Source organism: Glycine soja, chromosome 2 (assembly GCF_004193775.1).
Source record: "Glycine soja cultivar W05 chromosome 2, ASM419377v2, whole genome shotgun sequence".
Classification (NCBI taxonomy): domain Eukaryota; kingdom Viridiplantae; phylum Streptophyta; class Magnoliopsida; order Fabales; family Fabaceae; genus Glycine; species Glycine soja.
The window spans coordinates 42,871,411-42,898,033 of NC_041003.1; the positions used below are offsets into that span (position 1 = coordinate 42,871,411).

Here is a 26,623-nt window from a genome sequence, read left to right on the forward strand (position 1 = left end):
ACAAAAATATATAGTTATCTAAAAAGATTTACTTCAAATAACCTTTTTTTTTTATCTTTAACGCGTGATATCTCAAACAATATGGCGTAAATGATAGTTAGTTAATTGATAACTTATTATTTTTTATAGCAATTAAGTTAGTTAAATAGTTAATTAAAAAGTAAATAGCTCAGTTTGTTAATTAGTTAATAGCATGATACATTACGTTCAGCCCTAGTAAAAATGGGAATACCATTACGTTGAATGCGTATCTACATTTGTAAAACAGGTGCACAATCCCAACCATAAGATTTGAGACAATTTTATCATAAATATATTTATAAAAAAAAAAAAGGGAACATTGGAATTTGATGGAGGAACTGCACCTTCTTTGGTTAGCAGTTAACTTTTAACTGCTATGGATTTTTTTTTCATTGTTTAATTAAAATGCCTGTAGTATAAGCCATTATACCGTGCAAGAGGTTTACAAATAGAGTAACAAAGCTCACCTAAAGGATTAATATTATACAGATCTCTACTCAACTAAAATATATCTAATTATATGTACAAGAGTAAATAAATTTATGGATATTATACCATAGAATTTTGGTTAGAAGGATCTACGGCTGAAAGGTTATTATTGCATTGCATCTCCTCTAGCCTCTTGAAATTACTGCACTTGTGTTTAGTGGAATCTTTGCAATGCAATGCAACTCCATCTATTGAACTAAGAGAGAAGCAAGCAAAATCATGTCCTTTGTTCATTAAGTCTCCTCTCAGCAGCTACAGCAGCTGCCACTGATGGTGGCAAGTGTCTAAGATTCGTGTCCCTGTTAGGATTTTCATCACTTTCTGGCATTGTTAGTGGTGCTCTAGAAAGCAAGGCTTCCACATCCTTCAGGGTTAGAACAGGTTGATCTTGATTTTTAGTGTTCCCACTGATGAACGAATGATTGCTCCTGCTTCTGTTCAATTTATATATGCTCTCTTCAACCGTGTCTTTTACCTAACACAAGCAAGAACAAGATTATAAATTTATAAGAACAGACTTCGAAATTCATAAGCACTCACACAAATGTCACAATTCAAGTAATGCAGAGATACATGGGATAGAATAGAAGATACAATGACAACTAAAAATTCAGAACATTGGAAGCAACAGAACAAGGAGTATATTAGAAGATGCAATAGGTTTGTTAAATTATACTTTCAAAGATATATCTTGCTAAAATACTCTTAAAAAATAAGTAGGGTATGTTAGTAGTATTCACGAATGCTGATATACTCTACTTACTTTTACTTATGTTTTAGAAGGACGAATTTAGAAAGCTAATAACTTTAAATTTGTTGAAGCATCCTCAAAGGTGTAACTTGCTATATATATGTCATGCAAAATGTATATATAACTTTCACTCCTATTTCAGGAATATTAAGCAGTTATGTTACTTAAGACAATAAGTACACAGATATTGACACCTGCAAGACATATAATCAGTTTCCAAATTCCAAAGGCTGGTACTTTAAGATGAACTAAGAATTGGATTTAAGGTTTTTGAACAATGAAGCTCACAAATATTAAATCCATGGTCTGCTCTCCTCTGCAGGTTGTCTGATTGATAGTGGATAGAGAGATGACTTTTGAGAACTGGGATATTCATGGGTGTTTGGAAAACTATTAACTAAATTAATTTTTACTGAATGAAAGGATGGAAAAGGTGTTTTTTAATAAAACAAGACCCTTTGAGAATCTTCAAAGGCCATGGGCCCATGGCAAACAGTCTCTTAAGAAATAAGAATGATCTACAGTTTATTTAAGTCAAGGGCACATAAAAGGATATTAGTTTCAATTGAGTTGTGGCACGCATGAAGGAGAGAGATGTTAGGAAGTTCCACATCGCCTGCCTCAGTTCTTGGGGTGCAACTTATATATTTGTTGAGCAACTTCACTTAGAGCCAATTGGTTTTAAGTTAAAATCTAACATAGTATCAGAGCCTATATCCCATCTTAGTTCTTGCCTATTCTAGTAGGCTCGCCTGTATTGGCAGGCATCTATGGAGGGGGGTGTTAGGAAGTTCCACATCGCCTACCTTAATTCTTGGGGTGCAACTTATATATCTGTTGGACAACTTCACTTAGAACAAATTGGTTTTAAGTTGAAATCTAACAAGAGAGAGAGGTAACAATGCTTACTTAATAAACTACCAGCTGCTATGAAACTTACAATGAAACGATGAATGAGGGTCTTATTTTTTTGTCCAATCCGATGTACACGACTGATTGCTTGTGCTTCGGCAGCTGGATTGAGTAATGGTTCTACAAGGACTACATGCTGTGCTTCCAATAGATTGAGTCCATTGGCTCCATGTTGAATTAAAAGCAACAACACCTGAATAGATTTTGGTGTTGACCCCTCACATTTTTTTGTGCCATTTTGTTTTCCTCTAAATTGACTGATAGCAACATGTGCTTTTCTGATCTCAAAAATTCATAACCAAAATAACATCAGTATAATGAAGTTGAAATTGGCAAATTGTCTAAAATGTAGTTGAATCATTCTTCTTAACTGACACAAAAACCTACATGGTTCCATAAGAAATTTTAACAAAGTGTGATAAGTAACAAGAGCAATCTGTGATTTTGAGATGAGAGATTGGACTTGGAGTATATTAACAAAGGGTAATATCAAGAAATTAGTTAAATCCCACAAAATATGCTAAATTAGGGATTCAAAATTTTAAATGCCATATCATGATCTAAATGTAATGTTAGATGCCACGTTATACTCACATCATTAGTTAGGTGATTAATGGAAATATAGACAGGGGGATCAAATTGATTCAAATTATTAACTTGAGAGACCAAAGTGAGAAAAGGTATAAAGTTAGGAATGTATTGATAAAGAAATTAAATGTGTGGGACCACAATAGGATCTTAGTCATAATTTATTCTTTGCCTATCCAGTATCCTTTTTTTTTTCTTTTTCCAAATGAATGTCTAGTAGTCCAGTATAAATACACAAATAAATGGAGAAAAAGTAACTGCGTAGATTATCATACCTGCCTCCCTTCATCCGAATATAGGTAATGTTATTGGCAGCGAAGGCATGCTCCAATACATCAAGTACATCATTCCAACTTGAAAATACAAGAACTTTTGCTCTATGATCATTAGCCTTTACCCACAAGATTCTTCTTGTGACTGCTTCAATCTACAAAACATCCAAATAAAGAAAAAGATGAGGAATACAAGAGTTAGAGAGCATAAGGGATGTAATATATAAATCAAATAAGCCAAAGAATGTCTTACTCGCTGAAACAAGCAATTTACAATGTGGAATTTGAGATGGAGCAACCATATATTATGAGCAATGTTAGACATTTATAATGGTTATTTAAATTTTGAAAAACCTTAAAAGTCTTCTTTTGTAAATAATCTTAAAAAGGTTTGCAGACAAACATTGGAATAGTTTTCAGACACCATACAAGGTTTTTCCATTGAATTACAAGTAAAATCTCCAGTAAGGCAGTAAAAAATTAAGTAAAAACCAATGCCAGTTCAGAATTAAGACAAAAAAGTGTATCCCAGGGTAGTGGCAGGAGAACATGTAGAAAAGAAGTATGCTCATTTATCTTGAGGGTATCAATAGAATTTAAGTTGTTGTATAGAAAGAAACCTTGGTTCCATATGAACCTTTAACACTAATGGATGCTTCAAATTTTTCACTGCTGTCAATTGGATGCAGCACTGAAGGATCGGAAGATTCATGCTGTGCATCAACAGCATAAGCAATGTTTCCAAAATCAGTATGCTGTCGACATGTAGGGCACATCACCCAATTATGAAGCTTGCTATTTTGAAGTCTTTTCTCAGTCATAGCAAATAAACCTGTACAAATAGATGAATGGTTATTTTTCATATGAAATTTATTTCAAAGTCAATAAATGCTTAACCATTTGTCTGTTGAACACAGATACATGACAGTAACACTAGAAGAGCGCACACTGCACATCCTGATACTATTTGCTTTATTTCTTGTTTTATGTGGACATGGAGGAACGCATATGATCAATGCTATTTCTATATCCCAGTATTTTTGTAGAAATGCAGAAAAGACAAAAGAAACATAAAATATCTTCTATCAGCAGCAACTATATGTCTGGTAACACAAACTGAAGCATGTCCAGGACTCAAAACAGCTTATCAAGGACTAACTCTTAAAATCTTAAGCTATTAGATAATGACAATTGAGTGGCTTCATTACATCTCTAACATGCCCTTTCACACACAACCATCCTTTAATTTGAGCTTAAAGTGTGGATAGCACACGGACTCATTTAGCATGTAAAATTCAAAGTTTTGTTTAGAAGAATGAACAAGGATCAAACTCTACGTTACTTGATCATTGAGGCTCTAAAACAATGTCAAGAACTAATTCTCCTAACAGCTTAAGTTGCTAGGTGAAGACAAATGACTTTTATTAAATCTATAACCACAACTAAAGAATGATAATATAAAGTTTCCTCATATAATTCTTACATTTACAGCATGTAACATGCCCACATTGAAAAACCATTTTCTGTTTGCCCAGCTTTTCTTGGCAAATTGGGCATGTTTCGTCGTCACTTTTAGATAAAAGTGCATCCTTCTCTTCTGTAGAGTTTGGCGTTGCAGTTGTCTCTCGTGTGAATGAAGAACTAGTTGGACTTTCGAATTGCAGTTTTTGCTTAGATTGAACCAAACCCTGAAAAATGGTTCAGCTTAGGTTAGGTATCCATATCAGAAGAAAAAATATCATAGATTCCACAAAATCTTAGTGAGGAAACTCAGTTCAATTTAAAAATAACATGTTTATATTATAGTTGGATTGGCAAATGACAATCACCAAGGAAGGAAATAACCGCAGGTGGATCATGAACTTAAACTAGGTATTTTTTGCTTTGCTTCCCAAAACAATAAAATGAAAAAGGAAATACCTTTAAAAAAACCAAAACAATGAATTTTTCCAATCTAGCCAATTTACTCAAAATAATATATGAAATTGGATGATATTCCCCCCCTCCCTCCCCCCAAAAAATTTGAAGTTAACAAGCTTGGCCACTTGAATTACTGTCAAGAACCAATTCTCAAATGGTTTTATATCTCAAACATGTTACATATCCCCTCATGCAAGTGCCCTACGAGACTGAAGCATGGACAAAAAACAAGCCCAACTAGTGCTGAAATTTTTAAATTAATTATGAAGAATGAGAACAATAAGGATTAAACTAACCACTTTGTCATAAACCTCTACCTCTCCTAAAATAGTTATATGAAGGCCCATGAGTAATTTTATACCTCTCAATCATTAATGTGTGTGTATATATATATATAAAGTTATTGAAGATTTCAGTTACAATCTAATCCCCCATCAACTTCAGCAAACTTAATAGCCGTCATTAATTGTTCGATGGTGACCATTTTTTTAATTTTATTTAGAAATTTAACAAAATATATATAAAGAGAAAACAATTTCAATATATACAGATTTCTAAGGGTTATTTCTCTATACCTTTAAGTAGCGGAGTTTTCCTTTTATCTGTGACAACATGGTCAATGACATAAACTTATCATGGGAAAAGTTTGAGCTAGCTGCAGCTAATTCATTTTCACCTAAAGCATCAAGAGATTTATCATCTTCATTCGCCCTTAGGTGCAAACGAGAAACTGCCATCTTTATTTCATCATGTGCACGCAGATACATAGCTTGAGCTAATGCCAAAGACCTTGCGTGGCCAAACTCCTTTCGCATTCCCTTACAATTCAACAACACAGAATCAGAATCAAGTCAATCAAAATACAGATAATCTTAGCTTTTAAAAAGATTCCAAAGCACAATAACCTATCCTGAAAAAGTTTACTTATTTTTTTGGAAGGAGAGAAGGTTAATATTGAAAAACTAAACACTCTAGATTAATACCTCCTAGAGGAATACCATCTGTAGAAAATATTTCATCAGACTATACCTCAAAAACATGTAAATGCTTGGTGGCAGCTGAGACTCTGTCTCTTCCTAATCGAGACTTGCAGTAGTTCTTTAAAACTCCAAGAATTAGCTCCAACTCAGATGCTGATTTTGAAACCTAAAAAACTCAACACAATCAATTTGGAAGATTAAAAAACACATGCTACACACTTTAAATACTAGCCAAATTTTCTTAAATGAAAAATGAGTCTATCATCATCGATGGTCAGCCTCCAAATCTATTTGCCATAGGGTGCCTTTAATACAATAGTGAGGATCATTGGCAACAGCGCAATTTAATACAACAATTCACAAGAATTGAGAAATTCAGGAGTCTTTTTTTTCCATTTTCATTTCATTTTTTGGCATATTACAATTCCAGACTCTGTTTAAATAGACACTGAATCTTTTATATCAACAAAAGAGAAGTATTATCCTTACAGAAAACCAAGAGAGACAGGAGGTATAAACAATTTGCACTTGTCTATGACCTAAAGCAAAAGTCAATCAAATAAAGTAACTAACCACAACTCTTTGTCCAACATTCCTTTTCTTTGATTCTTCATGACCAATATCAGATACTGTAGAACTGTGATTAGATTGTGATAGCTTTGAGAGGAAATGATTCAATGCAAAGTTTTTCTTCTGAAAATCTACAGCCTCCTCAGCAGATGAAATTATCCCTCCACGTTCATTCTTAAGAACAAAGAGTCTTGCTTCATAATCCTGAGGAAAAAATAAACCATGAGACCATATTACATTCATTAGATACAGGATGAATAAAATTGATAGATAAATTCAGTGGTAAACCTGAAACAATTCATCTAGTTCACACAAAATGCAAGGGGGACCATCACAATTAGGCTGACAATTCCGACATTTACCCACACGTTCAATATCTTCTTCTTTTGGTTTTTCCATTGTCTGATCAATTTCTAACAGTCGATCTAGTAGCATTTTTCTAGAGGCCTCTAACTGGTCCAAAGCTGTCTGAATTTGATACTTCAGAGAGCTTATGCTTCGGAAACTGGATTAGAAGTTACACACATTAGTAATAGTGCATGCCATAGTCAATTTACTACTAGCGGCTATTTATCAAAATCTATTAGCAAGGAATTTTGAAATCTTGTAGCACAATAGCAGATTCCCCCAAAACCATGTATTAGAGGTTTAAAATCATTCATAAACCTTCACTGATAGCTTAAGCTATTAAGTATTGGTCTATGACATGGTACAAAAGCCTCTCTGACCAAGTGGTTAGACCTAGAAGTTCAATTATTGCTGCACCCTCTCTTAATAATTAAGTTGAATTTCAGCACAAGCTAAAATGTGTTTTTGCATTGTATATAAAACTGTTAATGTACTTTTTGCCTAACAACTTTAGCAATCAGAAAAGTTGGTCATTGACACCATATAATTGAAAATGACCAGTAGTAACTTAATACCTACATACTAGAACATTGTTCATAACAAGATATAGTATGTTGTTGATATCAGTTCTAACTGTATTACATTGTTCAGCAACTTTTTTTATGGTGATCCTACATATTTGATCAAGCATAACTTGGAAAGTTAAGGATATGGATTATGACAAAATTGCAGTACTTGACAATTGTGTTACACAATCATAGCATCACTGACCGAGCAGTTACTCTTGATGACTTTGAATTGTTTGAAGTTCCTGAGATGGCTTCTTCAATCTTCCTAATCAACTCAGTGGAGAAATCTTTGTTCTGCTCAGCATGATGGAGTGCTTCTAACCACCAAAATGTATCTTGATCTGTTCTGCTGTCATGATATGCATTACAGACCTACCAAAAGTACAAATGTCATTTACAGAAAATAGAACCAGGAGAGGGAGGGAGGGATACTACAACAACCAAGCCTTATCCCACTATATAAGGAATATAATAAAAAGGAAACGAGATCAGTGACATACTTTCTTCTTTTGGCCTGTATAAGCAACAGATATTGCATTCTTTCCCTTTTTCTTTTTTAACTATGCAAACAGAAGGCAGGCACAAGTACAGTGATTCATTTTGTATGAAATTGAACTGAGTGAACCAAGGTGAATGGTTAGTCCTTGATAGGAATCAACTTCCTATCTAAAAAGAGGGAGGTCTGTATTGATTATTTGACTTTGGAAAGGAAAAAGATTATTACAGAAATATAAGGGCAGTGTATGCACCAAGGATAATACCTTTGGCCCAGCTATGAGCTAAGAAAGCTGAAAGGAATTCCCATTATATCCTCCCCGTATCTTCTCTCTCTAACTAATTCTTAGTTTAGCCTAAAATCTACGTCTGTAAAAGGACAGTCCCGAGTCTGTATACCAGCATCACTATGTCTATCCGTCTTTACAATAGAATGTTAGTTGTTAGAAGAATCTCGTAAGAAGGTGTTAGGTTGTGCCATTCAAATGTCACTTAAATGGTCATAGAAATGGTTGCTGTGGCTTAAATGAATGATGGACAAACTGTGCATTAGGAATCAATGTAGTATGAAATAGTTTGGTTATATCCAATTTTGGGTATTTATGATACAACATACACAGACTTCTTAGATCTCTTTGCATTCCATGGGAAAAAATCAACTTATGTTTACAAGAATCTAGACTGGGCTCTCATTAGCAACTCTCAAAGTTCAATATAAATGAATAAATTCTTTCTTCAGAGCAATGAAGATATTTACCTGCGTGTAAGAATTTTGAAACTCCTGTTGGGATGTAGATAGCTTCGAACTGAAGACAGATAAGTATTTCTGTTTTGAATCTTCACATTCTGCTATCAGAGAATTGATGGCTGATAAACTATCAAATTCCTGATCCTCATTTAAGTCATTTTCTGAATGGCTAAATGCAACATCTGATGGTTCTGACAGCACTGTTACATTTACGTCATCACAACCACTTATTTTTTGCCTCTTCTCATGACAATGCTCAACCTTCACACTTAAATGCCTTTTGGTCATCTTAAATTTAGAAGTTCCAGAGAACTGCTTTCCTTTGGATGGCGATATTAGAGCAAAGTTTGGAACCAGTGGGAGTATTTCAGCAAGATTATGATGAATGTGTATATTTAACAATGGGTCCAGGCGGAAATCTTCAGACTGCTCTTCAGCCAAAGAAAGAGCTTCACTGTACAGTAATGTAGCTTGAGAAAAATCATTTTGTATTGCGGCAATAGCTGCAAGTGCATTCAGAGCAATAACTAACTTCCTGAGAGCTTCCTCACCTTCTATCTTTGTCTTGCTTATAAGAACCTACAGATTAAGTTCCATAACAATTGAGAGACATATGTATATTGTATGTAAAAAAAAAAAAATTCAAAAATCCTTCCAAGTAACATACCATTAGTATTTCCTCCATGGTCATAGGTGACTGCTGCAGCGAGCGCAACCCAGAACTTCCAACCTGGGGATGACAACAAGCTTGGCGAAGCTTCAGCAAAGCATTCAGTAGCTTCCCTGCCTCGGTGTGAGTGATTAAAGGATCAGAAGAACCATTCAAAGAGACAGAATCTGGAATCCACATCAAATATTGCAAGTTCAATCATTACCCTGGATGCACATTACTTTCAAATGACTTAAATTAAATTACATAAGACTGGGCAAAAACCTGGGCCTTTTCTATTAAGAATATCACTTCTCAAACTTTCAATAACTTCATGGGCATCTCTAACACAAGTTTCATGTTGCCTCTGGTAAAAGTGCTCCTCGACTGGTGAGAGTGTAAGCCAAGAGAGGCACTCCTCTTGGGAGGGAAGTTCCAATTCATCAGCAACATGTTCTTTAGAAGAACGCCACATGATTTGTTTGAAAATTTTGTGCGTAAATTCCATAGCTCCCACATCTTCCTTCTGCATAAGTATGGAGTAATCACTAAGAATAGATGAAATATACAAACCTTTTTGAACTCTGCAGAAAGTAGAAGTGATTATTTAGATCTAGGACATGACAAAATTAGAGATATTTAAACAAAAACAATATTGCAGAAAGGCAACTGATTGTCTCTAAACACACAAAGCTTATAGCATGTCAAATGAGAATACAAATAGGACTTAGATTTCCATATTAGTTATACCGGTTAAGACTATTATGTTGTTTTTTGCTGTTAGACGACCATAAGGGAATATAACTGAAATTCCTAGTAAATATTAAATTTTTTAAAAGAAAAAAAAAATTGTAATGAGGAAAGTCAATAAGCAACAAGTACATAAAAGATAAAAGTTTATATTACAGATAAAATACCTCATAAGGATCTCGAATAACATCAGTCCACCACCTGTATCTATCAAAAGGACTAGCTTTAAGGAATCTTAGAAGTCCATACAAGTCATCAAGCTTTCGCTGAATTGGGGTACCAGTAATGCACCAACGATACTTTGAATGGAGTCTTAGAGCCATTTCAGTTGCAGCAGTAGTATTACTCTCCACCATCTGTGCCTCATCCAAGCAAACCCTCCACCAGTATATTCTTGTAAGAAGAGTTGGGATAACTGGGTACCTACAAGGAAAAAGAGGCTACTAGAATACTTGGGACCATAATGAACATACTGAGATCTATTTTTTTTTTCTAATATACAACATGAGTATCCATATTCTTGGTTTGTTGTAAAGGTTTTAAAAAATTAGAAATCATAAAGAAAATATAACACCTCAAAGACACAAAATGAAAACCTGATGAATGAAAAGAACGGTGAATTTCAAACTCATCTAGAAATGTATAGGTAAAATATCCTACATATGATATAAATATATATTGACAAAGGAGGAATATGGCACTCTTTGGAGCAAACCTTTTCTGAAACCTCAGAAAGTGCCGATCACCTTCATGCCTATCAGAATCATGGGACAAATCTTCTTTAAGCACATCATATGTAGTTAATACAATGTCAGCACTGGCAAGATCACCGATATCCATCAGAGACGTATTGGAAAAAGATGTGTCTCGCACACCTTCATAAATACAAGTTTTCAAGGAGCCCTGATGTGTATGGCTACAATGACAAATAAAGTTAATGAGACAGTTGTGAGTATAATTAATTAAATTTAAAAACTAAAAAGGAATTGCACTCTGTGATCATAATTCACAAACATTATTAAAGCATGGCTGCAAGCACATTACTTTGCAGTCCACACAAGATAAGACTAAAAATAGGACCTTATCCAGCATTATACAGAGTGGGAGGACCAAGTCCTCCTAGAGGCAACACACACAAAAATAAAATAAAATAAAATAAAAACAGAATTGATAATTTTCATTAAGAAAAACTTATACCGTATAATTTCGTCATGCCACTGGGGCAAAATAGGAGCTGGGCAGATGATGAGAGTGGCACCAGAGGCAATAGGAGATTCAGTAGCTTGTATTAGTTCAGAGCACATCTGACATACATATTCTCCGTCCCTCACAGCTATGGTGGTTTTAAATGTCTTGCTTTCACATCCTTGTTTTGATTTCAAAGATTTTCCTTTAGGTGAATAACCAACACAATCCGCATGTTGCCAAGCATCACAAATGTCACACTGAACCCATAGTCCTTCATATTTAAGACTTTCGCTCACAGCTCCACATATGCATTCCACACGCTCTCTTTTAAGTCTTTTCAGAGTGACTTTTTGGTCCCCATTAGCTTGGGGTTCTAAATCAATTAATATGTCACTTCCAGATGCTTGTCTACGGTGAGCAAAGACGCAAGCAAGCAATTCAACAGTTTTTCCCAACCCCATCTCATCTGTTGCATTAAAAAAAATTAGTCATAGAAGACAGAATTTTCACTTGTACTGAAAAAAGGAAAACTACAACACCTACACAGTTTGTCAATAATATCAAAATAGACCAACTCTAATACTAAGTCAAAGACCAACCTCTACATAAAACCTAAGCTATTTGGTGGATGGTAAAGAATGGTTCAATTAAATAATAGATATGATTTCAACAGCAGGATGCTATCACCAGACTCATATTGATCTTGAAGCCACCAGATTCAATGGGTTATTCAAAATGGTCAATTCATTGATATGTCAAGAGAGTCCAACTAGCAAAAAGACTCTTTTGACATATAAAAGTATAAAACATTAGTTACTAACATGGTAAATATCTAGAATCTTTCAAAACTAGAATGTAGCAAAGATCCACATGATTATATGAGGAAAAAAAATGAAATCTGCAACATAGCTTGGAACCTACCAGCAAGAATGCCTCCAAATACATAAGGTGAAGAAGTCTCTGGGCACAATGAAATACTTCCACTGAAGCCATTGTAGTTCAAATAAGCATAAGGGAAGAAAGAATGAATTCATAATAGTTGGGGGAGACAAAGAGACCACCCGGACATGAATTATGCAATAAATAAGAACACAGATATTATATTTTGAAAACTGGTCAATAAAACTTACCTGAATGGATTGAAAAACATTTGACTGATTTGAGAACTGGTGTCCAGAAAATCCACAGGTATACATAATGGAGAATGAAACAGATTCCTTTCTCTTTCACCCCGACTTTCTTCCACTGCTTTCTCCCGTTCTACCATCCAGAAAGCTGCACGCCGTTGATATGGCCTCAATTTAGGAAGTAACTCTGGTATGTCATCTTTGAGCATTGGCTCTGATCTGTACACAAGATATACATAAGATAAACCAAAAGCTAAACAATTTTTTTACATGAGATTGATTATTGTTAGACTTAGGTAAAGTTTGAAGTATGTTATCATACGATCAATTGACAATCATACCAATTATTGTTACCCTTAAATCAGAAATCAAGGCCAAAGAGAATGTTTAACTTACTTTGAAGGCTTAATGGCTTCACAGAAACCTGCAGGATCGAACCTTGCATGTTTCCTTGCCTTGCAAGTGTCATCTGCCATCTCTATCTGCGGATCAACTTCCATTTTCATACAGGTACCAAACCCATACCTAACTTCCGAAGTCATTATTTCTGGACGTAGCCAAGACATTACATTCACCATACTCTTTTTCCATAGTTGTCTAGAACTATCAAGAAGCGACTCGCATGCATCAAAGGCACTCTTTAATACCTCAACCCTTATCCGGAGGGAGGAAATTTCCTCAGAAAGCCTAGCCCCAAGAACTGGCCTCAATGTAACAAACTTCAAACTTGCCAAGTGAAGAAGACCAGTAACACCTTCATCAGGTCCATCAAAAATACCAGATAACAACACTGTATATGTTTCCACATGGTCAATGGTAACTCTTCTTACAAACTCCAGATGAATATCAGTATAGGGTATCACAGGCCAATGCCCTAATTTAATTCGACCAAGAACATTACTGACATTACAAACCTGAAATCTTAACAAGTACTGCTGATCCCGATAAAAATCCTCAGACAGTTCAAAACCAGAAAAACCTTCTCTCAAATTTAAATCACTCAAAACAACCTCAGAAATATCAAGGTGTTCACTCGATAACCAACCACACCGATCAACCTCAACAAAATAAGGTTTATCAATGCCACTAGAATCACCCTTTGTTTCTTTCCCTCCTTCTATAACATTTTGTTTATCCAATTCTGTCTCAGCAGCAGCATTTGTCTCTAGTATTATCCCGCCTGCTCGCTGTGGTTTACTTTTTTGCCTACCCATCACTTATCACCAATTCACCACTGGCCAAAAAAAATGCTAAGCTATATTTCATAAAATATTACAATAGAAAAATTACTTATGATTTTACAGAATTGAAATTGAAGCTCAACATGGAGGCACAAGAACTTCGGTTTCAAAATAACATAAGAACAAAAATCAGATGAAACACCATTCTTATACTATCATAAATCCATAATAGAAAGTTAAGAACTAACTAAACAAAAGAAATGACAGGAACACACTTTCTGGCACACTTTTTTGGTTGAAATTTATTGTAAACTACAACACCAGGTGAGAGAAACATTTAATATAACGAGGAACCAACAAAATTTATTGATTTTCAATCAATTTCAACCAATAGGAGAATGTGTGTTCAAAAGAGTGTGTTCCTAACATTTCTAAACTAAACAATAATCGTCAAGTGGTCTAGCTCGGTTGCTTGAGATGGGCGCATGAGTTATTGTAAACTCCTTTTCGATTCCCACATATAAAAAAAAAACTAAACAATAATTAAACATAAGCTCATAAGGAAAAGTAGATTGAATGAGAAACATTCAGGAGTTGGTGGATGCAAGTATGCAACAAGGGGTTGAAAAGAACAAGGCCTTGAGTGAAATTGAACACAATTGAATGGGTAAGAGCTAGGGATCAATTACACCGCCATAGCCTAATGATACCCAAAGTCAAAAACTTTGAATTAATTTTCAGAGACCCAATACAGCAATGAGTGCTGTACGTGAATTTTTGCATGGGAAAAATAAAAGGGGGGGTTTGGAATTGGAACCTGAAGAGAGCATGAATTGAGGAAGCGTGAGAGCAAGAGCATGCAGCTGGAGAGTGAGCCGCACGCGCGACTTTGCGAAAATGGGAAAGAGAAACAGATAGCTAGATAGACAGAATACGAAAACAACAAGAGTGTTGTTTGCTTCTGTTTCTGTTGGGAGGAGTTCGGAGTCTGAGTGTTGGATCAGTGCTATTGTTGCAGCCGCACACGTTGTTTGCTACGAATCCACCGGTCTTGGAATGACTTTGATTTTGCCTATGACCATTATACCCGCATCCTATATTTTATTTTCATTCGTGGGAATAAAAAGCACTAGTGTTAAGCTAGTTACCATAGTTTTTTTATGTATATCATATTTAATTAATTCAACTAAATTTATCTTATATTGAATTTTACATAATATAATATATATTGTGTTTGTTTCATGAACTATTATTTATCATTCATGAGAATATAACATGAAAAAGTTATTTTTTTAATATTTTTTATCGATAAGAAATAAGACTTAAACTTGATTTCAATACTTACACGTTTAATATTTATTGATATTTTGAAGAAAAAAAATATGTTGATTAACTATTATAATTGATTGGAAATCTTTTTATATTTTCAAGAATAATTAAAATATGTGTTTGGTTTATTTACTTTTTCTAAAAATATATATTATAATTATAATTATTTAAATATTCTTATCGGCTAAGAGAATAGTAAGGAGGATATATTCAATTTTTATTTAAAATATGAATTAATAATATTGATTGAATTTTGACTTTTCCATGAATAAAACATGCACTTGATAATAAGAGAACTAAATTTAAAAAAATTGATGCACTAAAATCACAAATAAAAAATTAAAAGAGATTAAAATTGTAATTTAACAATTAAAAAAACATCATTTATCATTGTTAATATTGGTACTTTGGCCACTACTATTATTATATTAATATTTCCTATTATCATATCCTTGTGTTATTGCAAGTGTCACCAAATTATCTCTATCACTATTACTATAGTTCTCTTTTTCACTGCCATTGATCCTATCACCAACGCCACCAACATGTAGTAGTCATCATCTCCATCGCGGCTCGCCGGCGTTCCAGACAGTGACAAAGCTTGCGATCTGAAGCAGACATAGAAGGGAACGAAGAATGCAACTGCAACGCGTCATGCGGTTCTGAAGAGCACGTCGCCGACGGACTGGTTGGTGGCATATCAAACGTTGTCGGAGAAGCCGCCATGTTTTAACAACCCTGTTACTGAGGTACTCAGGCATGTCTTAAGTCTATTGAAAACCGGCAGCCAACGCGTCGAGGATGTGTTCATCGATCGACACTCTCCGCCGCGGAACTTCAAAGCCTTCGTCAGTGGCCATTTTCGCGAGCGAGCCTTCCCGATTCTTGATGTCCTTATGATGATGACTTGCAGCAGAAGCATTCCTCTTTGGCGGCACCGCTGCAATCCGAATGCATCAAGAAAGTTAGTAACTATTGTTCAAGAATTTGAAATTGCACTAGTGAAGGATGATGCTAATGTGATCATGTATTTGTTATTGCTAATTGGTTTTCAAAGTGTACAAGTATATTGTTTTTGTTCAATTTCTTTCTTTTCTCGTAAGTAATCTGACAAACATTGGTTTTTAGGTTCTCAACAACACCATCTGACTTAATTGATCATCAAGTTTCTTACAAGTAATAAAAAAGAAAAAGTAATAATATTTGTGAGTACTTCAATTTTAGGAGGATTGGTTTGGTGTTAATTAACATGAAAATGATCATCTCGTAGCAAGATTAAGCTGATGCTGAGTATGAAAAGCATTTTATTAACTTAAATAATAAAATTGTCTCATGAAGGGTAACATTAATTTGTCATATTTTTTCACATTTATAAATTAAATTTGTATTTTTTTTTATCTTCAAGTGATTAATTTGTTGTCGTAACATATTTTTATGAATAAATTTAATTATTTATCCCCATTTTTTACTTTTTAGTTTAGTAATTTTTAAATAGTTAAAATTTACAAATAATCTCTTAACTTATTTTTTGTTTTAAATTGGTTCGTAATTTTTAAAAGTTTTGAAATAGTCTTCTTATTTTTTTTTAAACAATTAAAGTATTTGATTGAATTTTTAACAAATGAAGGACCCTATTGAACGTTTTTAAATAATGAAAAGATCTTATTGAATATTTTAATTATTGAAAGACCCAATTTAACTTTTAATTATAAGTAAAAGATAAATTATATAATTAAATATTTAATTGATGATAAATTAGTTATTTCAAAAAATTGATATTTTTTTACTTTTGAACATAATTTTGAATTTTTTTATTAATTTAAGATGTAAAATTTGTCTGATTTATAAAAATTATAAAAATCAATTATGTTCGAACAAACAAATTATGTAAACAAGATGAAAAAATATATGAAAAGTAAGTCTATGATTACCTGAAATTCTCTTTACCACGCGATAGGTCAGCAAAGCGTGAGCGGGCGCGGAGAAGGAAACGCCAAACACTTCGGCCTAAGCCTAACGGGAATGAGCAACAACACATTTAGAAAGAAGGGTCGAAGGTTTTGGGCCTGTACTCTAAACATTAATGTCATATTCTTTTCTTATTATTTATGATATTCATTTTTTAAGCAATTTTTATTGCATTTATGATTTTTTTTTTGTTTTAAACATGACTTGATTTATATAATTTTCTCCGCTCCAAGTCGTCGAAGAAGGAGTTCACTGTGTTCTCTCGCTATGCGCAAGTGCGAGACCTATTCTCCTCTCGTCGATTCCAAGGTTCCTTCTTTTTCCCTTCGTTTCACTTTTCATATACTCACTCACTCGCTTTTCAATTTTAACGAAATGGGTGTTCTTGTTGTTGTTGTTGTGTCAGATAGCATGGAGAAGCTGCCGAACCTGGTGGCGGACATTGTGCAGACGTCCTTAAACACTGGTCCCAGGGGTGTCCTTAGGTTGGCTCAAGGTGTTCAGGCCTTCCTTGGCGTTGGTCAGGAGTGGTTAACTGATGTCTCTAAGGTAACCGCAACACTTCATCACATGTTTTTTCTTTTTTTTTTGTCAACAGTTTAATAAAATTGAGTTTGTTTAAACTTATTTTGTTTGAACTGCTTCTACTTACAAGAAAATGTTGTTTTCTGCTTATTTTGATAAGCAAATCTTATCTGCTTATTAAAAAACATTTTTTTTAAGAAGCACTTATTTTAATTTTTTTTTAAAGTTTTTACAAACCATAAGTGCTTTATGACAGGGATTGGTCAACAGCTTGATTCAATAAGAGCTTGTGCATGACTCATGAGTGCGTCATTCAGACCTGTTTGGATAAATTTCTCAAAAAGACACTTCAAATTAACTTATGGATAAGCTAATTCATAGAAGCTCTATCATGTTGGCTTCTTCAAAAGCTGATTTTTAACTTATGCATAAGCTAATTTTAGCTTAGGGAGAAACATATTTCATTTTTTCTTATTTCTTTTATCTTTTTTAAGTTCTTATGGAGAAGTTTATCTAAAAAGACCCTGAATTAAGCAAAACTTGTAAGTAGTAAGAAAGTGTCACTTTCTAATGTTAATCAATACCCATTTAATTGCTTTTATATCAAAATACGAGTCAATTTGGATTAACTTCTCAACAAACACTGTTTGGAGAAGAAAATAAAGAGGTAAAGTGAATCAAGCTTTTCCAGTAAAATAGAATCATCTTTTGTGCGCTGCTTAAGTTGATTATAATTTATGAGAGAAGTTTTATTTATTTTACCTTCTCAGTTTCTTCTCTTATAAGTATTTGTTGACTAGTTTATCTAAATTGGGCCTAAGTCTAAATAAGTTATATATAAACTCTTCCAAATGCTCCTTATATGTTTAGAATTTGTATCCAAGCCACAGGCAAATGCATCTGTCTTCTTAGCGAGAGAATTAGAGTAGGCTGAGGCCATTTGTCAACTACTAGTCTGGTATGGACTATGGAATTGATTTTACAAGTTATCTCCCCTGTCCATACTTGTAAATTAAAGGAGGATATTTCTTTGAATCATATACTGTTGGAAACAGAAATGTAATTTTACTATGGATGTATAAGGTGAGGTCTGCAATATCTTGCTGCAGTTTACATTGCCAACACTTTTTTTTTCTTTGTAAATTGTGCATCTTCTCTCTTCTTAAAAATAGTTAATATTCTTCATTTCCTCTACTTCTTTCAATTTTTTTTTGTGTTTTTATTAAAAAGTTTGGACAGAGTTATTAATTCTCTTGCATCATTTTCATTTGTAGTCAGCAAATTCATCTACTGGGTTACCGACTGAACTGAAGCTTGGTTTACTCTTCCCCTTTTATTTGAGGAGGCTGTTTGAGCGCATGGGTGCAACCTATATCAAATTGGGTCAGGTATGAGTGGATTCCCCTTCTTACTCCACCTCCTCCTAGTTTATATTTCATAATGTTATGAGTTAAAAATGATGATGCTTATTTTGTTGTAAAATGACTATATGATCCATATTTAATTACTTTTAGTCAGAGAAGAGTAGTGCAAGTTGCAGATCCAATTTCTTTTATAGCCGCATAATATGATGTTTTGCTGCATATGATTGATAGGTTGTTAGGTGCCAACATAGTTGGGATCTATCTTCCTATAGTGATACTTTTGCATACCTTTCCAAAAAAAAAAATCCTGCTTAGATCCAAGTGGGTAGACTGGGGCCCTAAACCTTTTAGGGTCCTAGATTGCTGGTTTTCGGATAGTTCTTTCAGATCAATTGTCAAGGAGTGCTGGTCTTCCATCCAGCTGAGTGGCTGGGGTGGATATGTGTTAAAAGAGAAGATGAAACGCTTAAAACAGCGGCTGAAAGTATGGAACAAGGAACATTTCGGGCACACTCTTAAGAAGGTTAAGAAGATCGAGGCTGAGCTAAACAAATTGGAGGAGGAGACTAATGACAGACAATTAGATCCCCAAGAAGCATTAAGAAGGAAGCAATTACAAGAAGATCTATGGGTAGCAGCGCAATCACATGAATCAATTCTTCGGCAAAAGGCGCGATCAAGGTGGATCAGAGAGGGGGACTGTAATTCACGTTATTTCCATTTATTGCTGAATGCAAATCGCAAACATAACTCGTTGCAAGGAATCATGGTGGATAGGGCCTGGATTGATAACCCGGGACAAGTCAAAGAAGCAGTACGACAGTTCTTCATGTCCAGATTTCATGAACCTGACCAAATCAGACCTTGTTTGGATGGAATCCAGTTCCAGACCATAGATAATTCACAAAATGAGATGTTGGTGGGCTGCTTCCTAGAGGATGAAGTTAAGCAGGCTGTGTGGGACTGTGGAAGCGATAAAAGTCCGGACCCAAACGGACTAAACTTCAAGTTTGTTAAGGAATTTTGGCACCTACTCAAACCAGATATCCTTCGATTCTTAGACGAATTCTATGTAAATGGAATTCTTCCAAGGGGCAGCAATGCATCGTTTTTAACTTTGATTCCGAAGAGGGATGATCCACAGATGCTGAATGACTATAGACCTATTTCCCTAATAGGTATTATGTACAAGATAGTGTCCAAGTTGCTGGCTAAGAGATTGAAGAAGGTGATGCCATTCATTATTGATGAGAGACAATCTGCTTTCATACCGGGCAGACATATGATGCACAGTGTAATCATAGCTAATGAGGTGGTTGAAGAGGCTCACAGAAATCAGAAGCCATGTATGATTTTCAAAGTGGATTATGAGAAGGCTTATGATTCAGTATCGTGGAACTTTCTGCTATACATGTTGAGGCGCATGGGATTTTGCTCCAGATGGATACAATGGATAGAGGGGTGCTTAAGATCTTCCTCTGTATCAGTGTTAGTGAATGGTAGCCCCACGGCGGAGTTCACTCCTCAGAGAGGGCTCAGACAGGGGGACCCACTGACCCCTCTCTTGTATAATATTGTGGCTGAAGGTTTGAATGGCCTGATGCGAGCAGCTACTCAGAAAAATCTGTTCAGAGGTGTCCAGGTGGGTGCCAATAGTGTGGAAATCAGCATTTTACAATATGCTGATGACACGATCTTTTTTGGTGAGGCGACAATGGAGAATGTCAGGGCAATCAAGGTTATTCTAAGGAGCTTTGAACTTGTTGCGGGTCTCAAAATAAATTTTGCGAAGAGTAGTGTTACTGCAATCCGTATGCCTGACCAATGGAGCCAACAGGCTGCTTCCCTCTTGAATTGTAGCTTGATGTCTATTCCCTTTGTTTACTTGGGTATTCCAATTGGGGCAAACCCAAGACGATGTCAGCTATGGGATCCTATTATCAGCAAGTGTGAGAGAAAGTTATCAAAGTGGAAACAAAAACACTTGTCATTTGGGGGGAGGGTCACACTGATACAGTCTATCTTAACATCTATTCCTATTTATTTTTTCTCTTTTTTCAGGGTTCCTAGCAAAGTGGTGGACAAGCTGGTTAGATTACAAAGGCGATTCTTATGGGGTGGTGGAGCTGATCATAATAAGATTGCCTGGATCAAGTGGGAAACGGTGTGCCGTTCAAAGGAGGAAGGGGGACTGGGCATCAAAGATATAAAAAACTTCAATCTTGCGTTGTTGGGAAAATGGAAATGGAGCCTATTCCACAACGACGGAGATCTATGGGCAAAGGTGTTAGAATCAAAATATGGAGGATGGAGGAGCCTAGATGTAGCATCTTCGGACCATACTGAATCCATTTGGTGGCGGGACCTGAAACAGGCCCTCCACCACCAACAGCTCGCAAGCGCTTTTCAGAATGGATTGTCGTGGAGGGTTGGCTGCGGTGATAGGATAAAATTTTGGGAGGACACATGGATTAACGATGACATCTCTCTTGTAGCAAAGTATCCAAGACTATATTCCATTTCCAACCAGCAAAACCATGTTATACAGCAATTGGGAGCGCAATCGGACTCGGGGTGGGAATGGGATTTTAGATGGAGGAGATCATTATTTGATAGTGAGGTTACCATGGCTGACAGTTTTTTAAATGATATTGAGGGCAAGACAGTTCACCCATGCAGAAGAGATGAGTGGGTTTGGAAAGCGGAGCCAAGCAGCATCTATTCGACAAAAAGTGCATACAATCTGCTGCAGGGGGAAATCATAGAGGCCAGTGCTGATGGAGTTTTTGCGGAACTTTGGAAATTAAAGGTTCCAAAGAAAGTTTCAGTTTTTGCTTGGAGACTAATTCGAGATAGATTGCCAACAAAGACAAATCTGAGAAGACGACAGGTTGAAATGAGTGACTGCTTGTGCCCTTTCTGCATGACCAGCGAGGAATCTGCAGGGCACTTATTCTTCCAGTGCAATAAAATTATTCATATCTGGTGGGAGTCTTTATCTTGGGTTGACACCATTACAGCACTACCAGAAAACCCCAAGATGCACTTCCTCCAACATACACTTGGCAAGCCTGCTGGTATTGGGGCAACTAGATGGAGGTGTTGGTGGCTGGCTTTGACATGGACAATTTGGAAGCAGAGGAACAACTTACTTTTCTCTAATGGCACACTTAATGCCAACAAACTGCTGGACGACGCACTGTTTATGTTGTGGTCTTGGCTCAAAAATTTCGAGCCACATTTTGTAATACATTATAATCATTGGTCCTCTAACCTTAGAGATGGCTTTGGTTAGGATATACTCAGCTTGGTTCCCTTTCAGACTGTCTTTAGTCTGATTTGGAACCATTAGCTTATCGATCATTACTTGTAATGTTTGTACCTCTGGTACTTCTTATATATATACAATTATCTTTGCTGATCAAAAAAAAAAAAATATATGATGTTTTTATCAACACAGAAGTTATTTCCTAATTTGATAGTTGATACTTGATATTCTTATGGCACACACCTTTATATAAAATATATTGATGGTTATATGTAGGATATAAGGAGAAGGGAGAGTTAGTTAAGATAGTTAGTTTGTTAATGAGTTAGAGGGATTTATTAGATATAAATAGGGGAAGAAGGTTAGGAGAGGGGGAGATCTGTTCATTTTGTAGATTGAGCCTTAGCTCTTTGTGAAAGGAGAAATCCTTTGTGAAGGGGAAATCTTGGAGGAGAGTTTTTTCTCCTATTTTCTATTCTTCTCATCCTAGTCAATAAAATCCTTTCTTTTCTTCCTCATTTCAATTCTTGGTTCCTAACAAATTGGTTTGACTTGCTGGATCTTTAAGGGAGAGCCAGTGTTAGAGATGGATGGAGGAAGCGCAAATTTGGGCTAAGAAGGTGGAACTGCCAGCGTTCATGGGTACAGACCCAATTGGTTGGATTGCTAGGGCTGAAAAATTCTGAGATACAAGAAATTCCTTCATTCTATAAGCAGCAATATGCATTCATGAGCATGGAGGGTACTGCGACACATTGGTTCTACATTTGGAGCCAGAAGAACCCAGATTCAAATTGGGAGTCATTTTCCACAGCTTTGATCAAAAGATTCGGAGATCGCTATGGTAACCACATCTTTTGAAAGATTGAGTATCTTGAAGCAAGAAGAGCAAACTGAGATGGAAATCCACATTGAAGAAAAGGAGACTTCCACAGTGTTCTTGAAAGAGAGGACAAGCAAGGAATCCGAGCATAAGCAAATGTTGCAGCTGTTGGTGAAGAATCAAGAAGTCAAACAAGACATCATTCTTGCAAGGCCAGCATTTCACAGTTAAAGCATAAACTGCACAAGATACTGAAGAGTCAAGAAATCATTCTTGAAGAGAAAAGGGTGAAAGATGAGGAAAGGATGGAGACGCATCCCTCTCACATCAAGAAGACTGAGGGAATAAAAGAGATCAAGATGTGGCTGGAGAGGTGGATGCAGGAACAAGACATCATGTTAGAGGACAAGATTACGAATAAGCAAAGCATTCAAGAGGAGATCAATGCCCATTCACCCAATCATGTCAATAAGACCATGGAAGGGAGTGGGTCAGAATGCGGCGATAATACAGAGGTTCATTCTTGGACAAGAAAGGTGCAGTTAGCCACCTTTGGGGGTTGCACAAAGGGAGAAGCAAAAGAGGATCACCTTGTTTGTGTGTTACATCAAGCATTGGAAACAATAAATACAATAATGAGAGCAAGTTAGGGAGATCAGCAGAATCCTTGAAGCCAGAGAAGGAGCTTGTTTTCTTTGAGGAAGAGTCAGTCAGCCCATCATCATCCTTGGAACCAGCAAACAGAAAATCATCAGGGGTAGACATTTCTATCAAAGGCACTGGAGATGCAGAGCTAGTTGTTGAAGAGTCCCCAGTCAAAGACCACCCAATCTCTCAAGTTGGGAAACTCCCATGGGCTCGAATTGCATCTTTGTTTCGAACCCCAATAGTGTGCTTCATACGACATTCACCCAACACAAGTCAAGGTCAAACTGCGCTGATCCCTGCCAAGAGCACATTTTTGGCCCAACATATAATGCAAACAAGGAAAAATCAATGAGTGGCTGCAATGTGATTCAGTTGACCGTGAAGGCCAATGAAAGTCTTTTGTCAAAATATGCAAATTGGGATGAAGATGGGGGGGGGGGGGGGGGGTACTGTGCAAGTAGATTTTGGGGAAACAGTTACATGAAATCTATATGTTATCAATTGGTTGTTTTCAACCTTGAGAACAAGGCTGATTTCTAGGAGGAGTGTATTGTTAGAATATAAGGAGAAGGGAGAGTTAGTTAAGATAGTTAGACTATTAATGAGTTAGTTAGTGGGGTTTATTAGATATAAATAAGGGAAGAAGGATAGGAGAGAGGGAGATTTGTTGTCATTGTAACTTGAGCATTAGCTCTTTGAGAAAGGAGAAATCCTTTGTGAAGGGAAAACCCTTGACGGAGAGAGTTTTTTCTTGTATTTTCTGTTCTCATCCTAGTCAATAAACTCCTTTCTTTTTTCCTCATTTCAATTCTTGGTTCCTAACATTATATTTGGTTTTCTGTGTGGTAGTTCATAGCATCAGCACCAATGCTGTTCCTTTTGAGGAAATTGAATCTATATTGCGCAAGGAATTAGGAAAGCCATTAGAAAGCGTTTATGAATACATTGACCCAACACCAGTTGCTTCTGCTTCTATACCACAGGTATATCTTGTACACCTATATTTATCTTTCCCAAACTTTTTTATTCGGATTACTATGTGGCTGCTAATGCATTTGGTATATATTACATCTAGGTTCATGGTGCAAGGCTAAAAGGCTCCTGGGAGGATGTGGTTATAAAGGTCTTAAAACCTGGAATAGAGGACATATAAGTGGCAGATCTTAATTTTGTTTATGTTGTTGCTAGGATATTGGAGTTCTTGAGTCCTGAAATAAGCCGAACATCACTAGTAAGCAGTATGTGCACTTATACCTCTACATGGATATTTTTGCTACAGCATGAAAATAGCATTTTTCCTTCTGAAGTATCTGTTCCCAAACACTGAATAAAATTCTTAACTATGTGGCCTATTTTTTTTATCATCCTTTAATCTCATCCATTGTACTTAATTCATTGTTCTTTTTAGTTTCTTGTATAGAAAAGAAAACTTAGAACTTCTTTTTTCACATTTATCTGTTCTTATTTTCTTCATTGTAAATAAATGGTCGTGGGCAGAATTTTCTTGTAATGTGAGCAATTTTTTAGTAGGTTGGTATTGTCAAAGATATATGTTAGTCTATGCTTGAAGAAGTTGATTTTTACAAGGAGGCTGCAAATATTGAGGCTTTCAGGAGATATTTAGAAACAATGGGACTCACAGGGAATGCAACAGCTCCAAAAGTGTATCAATACTGCAGTACAAAGAAAGTTTTAACTATGCAAAGACTATATGGAGTTCCTCTTACTGACCTAGACTCCATAAGTTCATTAGTTTCTAATCCAGAAACCAGCCTTATAACTGCTCTCAATGTGTGGTATGACTCTGAAATTCTATTTTGCAGTTAGCAATCCTATACTTCTTTTAACTAGAACTTTGTCTATCTCGGTATAAAATGTTGCAGGTTTGGAAGTTTGCTTGCATGTAAATTGTTTCATGCAGATGTACATGCAGGAAATCTGTGGCTTCTACATGATGGTCATATTGGGTTTCTTAACTTCGGTATGCTTGAGCTTTATCTTCTTTGTGCATATTTATAAATATGATTTTAACCTTTTGTTGTGCATTTGCCATCTGTTAATGTTCTAATGTTTCAAACCAGGATGTTGATGCTAAGACCTTTGCCAGAGATTTGGAAAAAGTATTCTCATCAATTAAGGCAAGTATTGTAACTCACATATACTCACTTGTCAATCATGTGTGACTACGGAGGTGAATGCAGATTTGAAGAGCACATATCAGTTTTTACTTTTTATACTAGTGGCATCCACACTATAGTGTGTTTGTCTATGTCTTTCAATCTTGATCTGTCATGCAAAATCCAATGTTTGGGATTTTCTCTGCTCACTCACAATAGGATATTCCAGTGCTCTCACTTAACGCATCCCCTATGGATTTTGATCCTCTCGTTCTAGTGTTTAACATCACAGGACGTGTGGAGAGAGACGCACAGACCATACATGCGATAAATGTGTAGAGACCTATGCAGTGTCTTCGTATATCTATCACTCCCTGCACATATGGTCATGAGAAAATTGATGAGTAATTGATTATGTATGTATATATGAATCTGTGTGTGCATGAATTTATTGGAGATTTAATTGTAAGCAATGTTCGATATTTAGTTAAGAAAAATTAAGATCTATCATTTATTAGGTGGTGTATATTTGTGCCTCTTCGAAATAATGGGGTTAGGTTGGATTAATATAAAGTGGTCTTATTATAATAGTTATCTTATCTAGTGGGCAAAGAGTGTCATCTAGGACTAGAAAAAAAGTATTTTTCCGGTGATTGTGACACCTTCTATCTCGACATATATATCAATAAATAAAACATATAAAAATACAGATTAACAAATTCATGTGAGTAAAATGTTCTCATTCACTTCGCTATTATCAAATAAAACTTATTAAAAGCATATCCGGTTCATAACAAGGCACTCAAAGTTTACAAAAGAAATTTTGTTAAATAAGTGAGGTAAAATAAAATAAAATAATTTCATGCAATTAAAATAAAAATTCATTCTCAATGTCATATCTTATCAGAGCATTATGTTCAGTCATTTGGCATGAGATTTTTTTAAAGTCATCCACTTAGTCATTTATTTTAACAAACATAAGGTTCGAAATCATCACAAAATTTAAACACAAATAACACCCAG

General features: G+C 35.5%; 1 protein-coding gene and 1 pseudogene across 6 annotated transcripts; one reads left to right on the plus strand and one right to left on the minus strand.

Moving 5' to 3' along the window:
- Positions 1 to 291: 291 nt before the first annotated feature.
- Positions 292 to 14,630, minus strand: LOC114395956 (E3 ubiquitin-protein ligase SHPRH). 5 transcript variants are annotated; one of them, XM_028357825.1, is made up of 20 exons: positions 14,376 to 14,630; positions 12,774 to 13,611; positions 12,381 to 12,596; positions 12,172 to 12,233; positions 11,260 to 11,716; positions 10,778 to 10,978; positions 10,230 to 10,485; positions 9,598 to 9,838; positions 9,331 to 9,500; positions 8,673 to 9,242; positions 7,623 to 7,792; positions 6,792 to 7,008; positions 6,507 to 6,707; positions 5,983 to 6,099; positions 5,529 to 5,771; positions 4,517 to 4,721; positions 3,654 to 3,865; positions 3,037 to 3,188; positions 2,202 to 2,451; positions 292 to 985 (listed from the first exon to the last, which is right to left on the minus strand). In XM_028357825.1, the coding sequence occupies exons 2-20, from the start codon at positions 13,589 to 13,591 to the stop codon at positions 728 to 730; spliced, it is 5,016 nt and encodes a 1,671-aa protein (XP_028213626.1). In that variant the 5' UTR covers positions 13,592 to 13,611; positions 14,376 to 14,630; the 3' UTR covers positions 292 to 727. The 5 variants fall into 5 exon arrangements, with proteins under 5 accessions (XP_028213626.1, XP_028213652.1, XP_028213644.1 ...); XM_028357851.1 differs by having other exon boundaries at positions 12,774 to 13,627; XM_028357843.1 differs by having other exon boundaries at positions 12,774 to 13,632.
- A 2,437-nt stretch (positions 14,631 to 17,067) lies between these two features.
- On the plus strand, positions 17,068 to 26,188 carry LOC114376544 (annotated as a pseudogene). Its single transcript, XR_003658989.1, has 12 exons — positions 17,068 to 17,164; positions 17,262 to 17,404; positions 18,655 to 18,768; positions 22,581 to 22,613; positions 22,893 to 23,006; positions 23,093 to 23,350; positions 23,482 to 23,761; positions 24,333 to 24,466; positions 24,559 to 24,714; positions 25,014 to 25,279; positions 25,367 to 25,464; positions 25,565 to 26,188. The product of XR_003658989.1 is annotated as an uncharacterized aarF domain-containing protein kinase At5g05200, chloroplastic-like (transcript).
- The last annotated feature ends 435 nt before the right edge of the window (positions 26,189 to 26,623 follow it).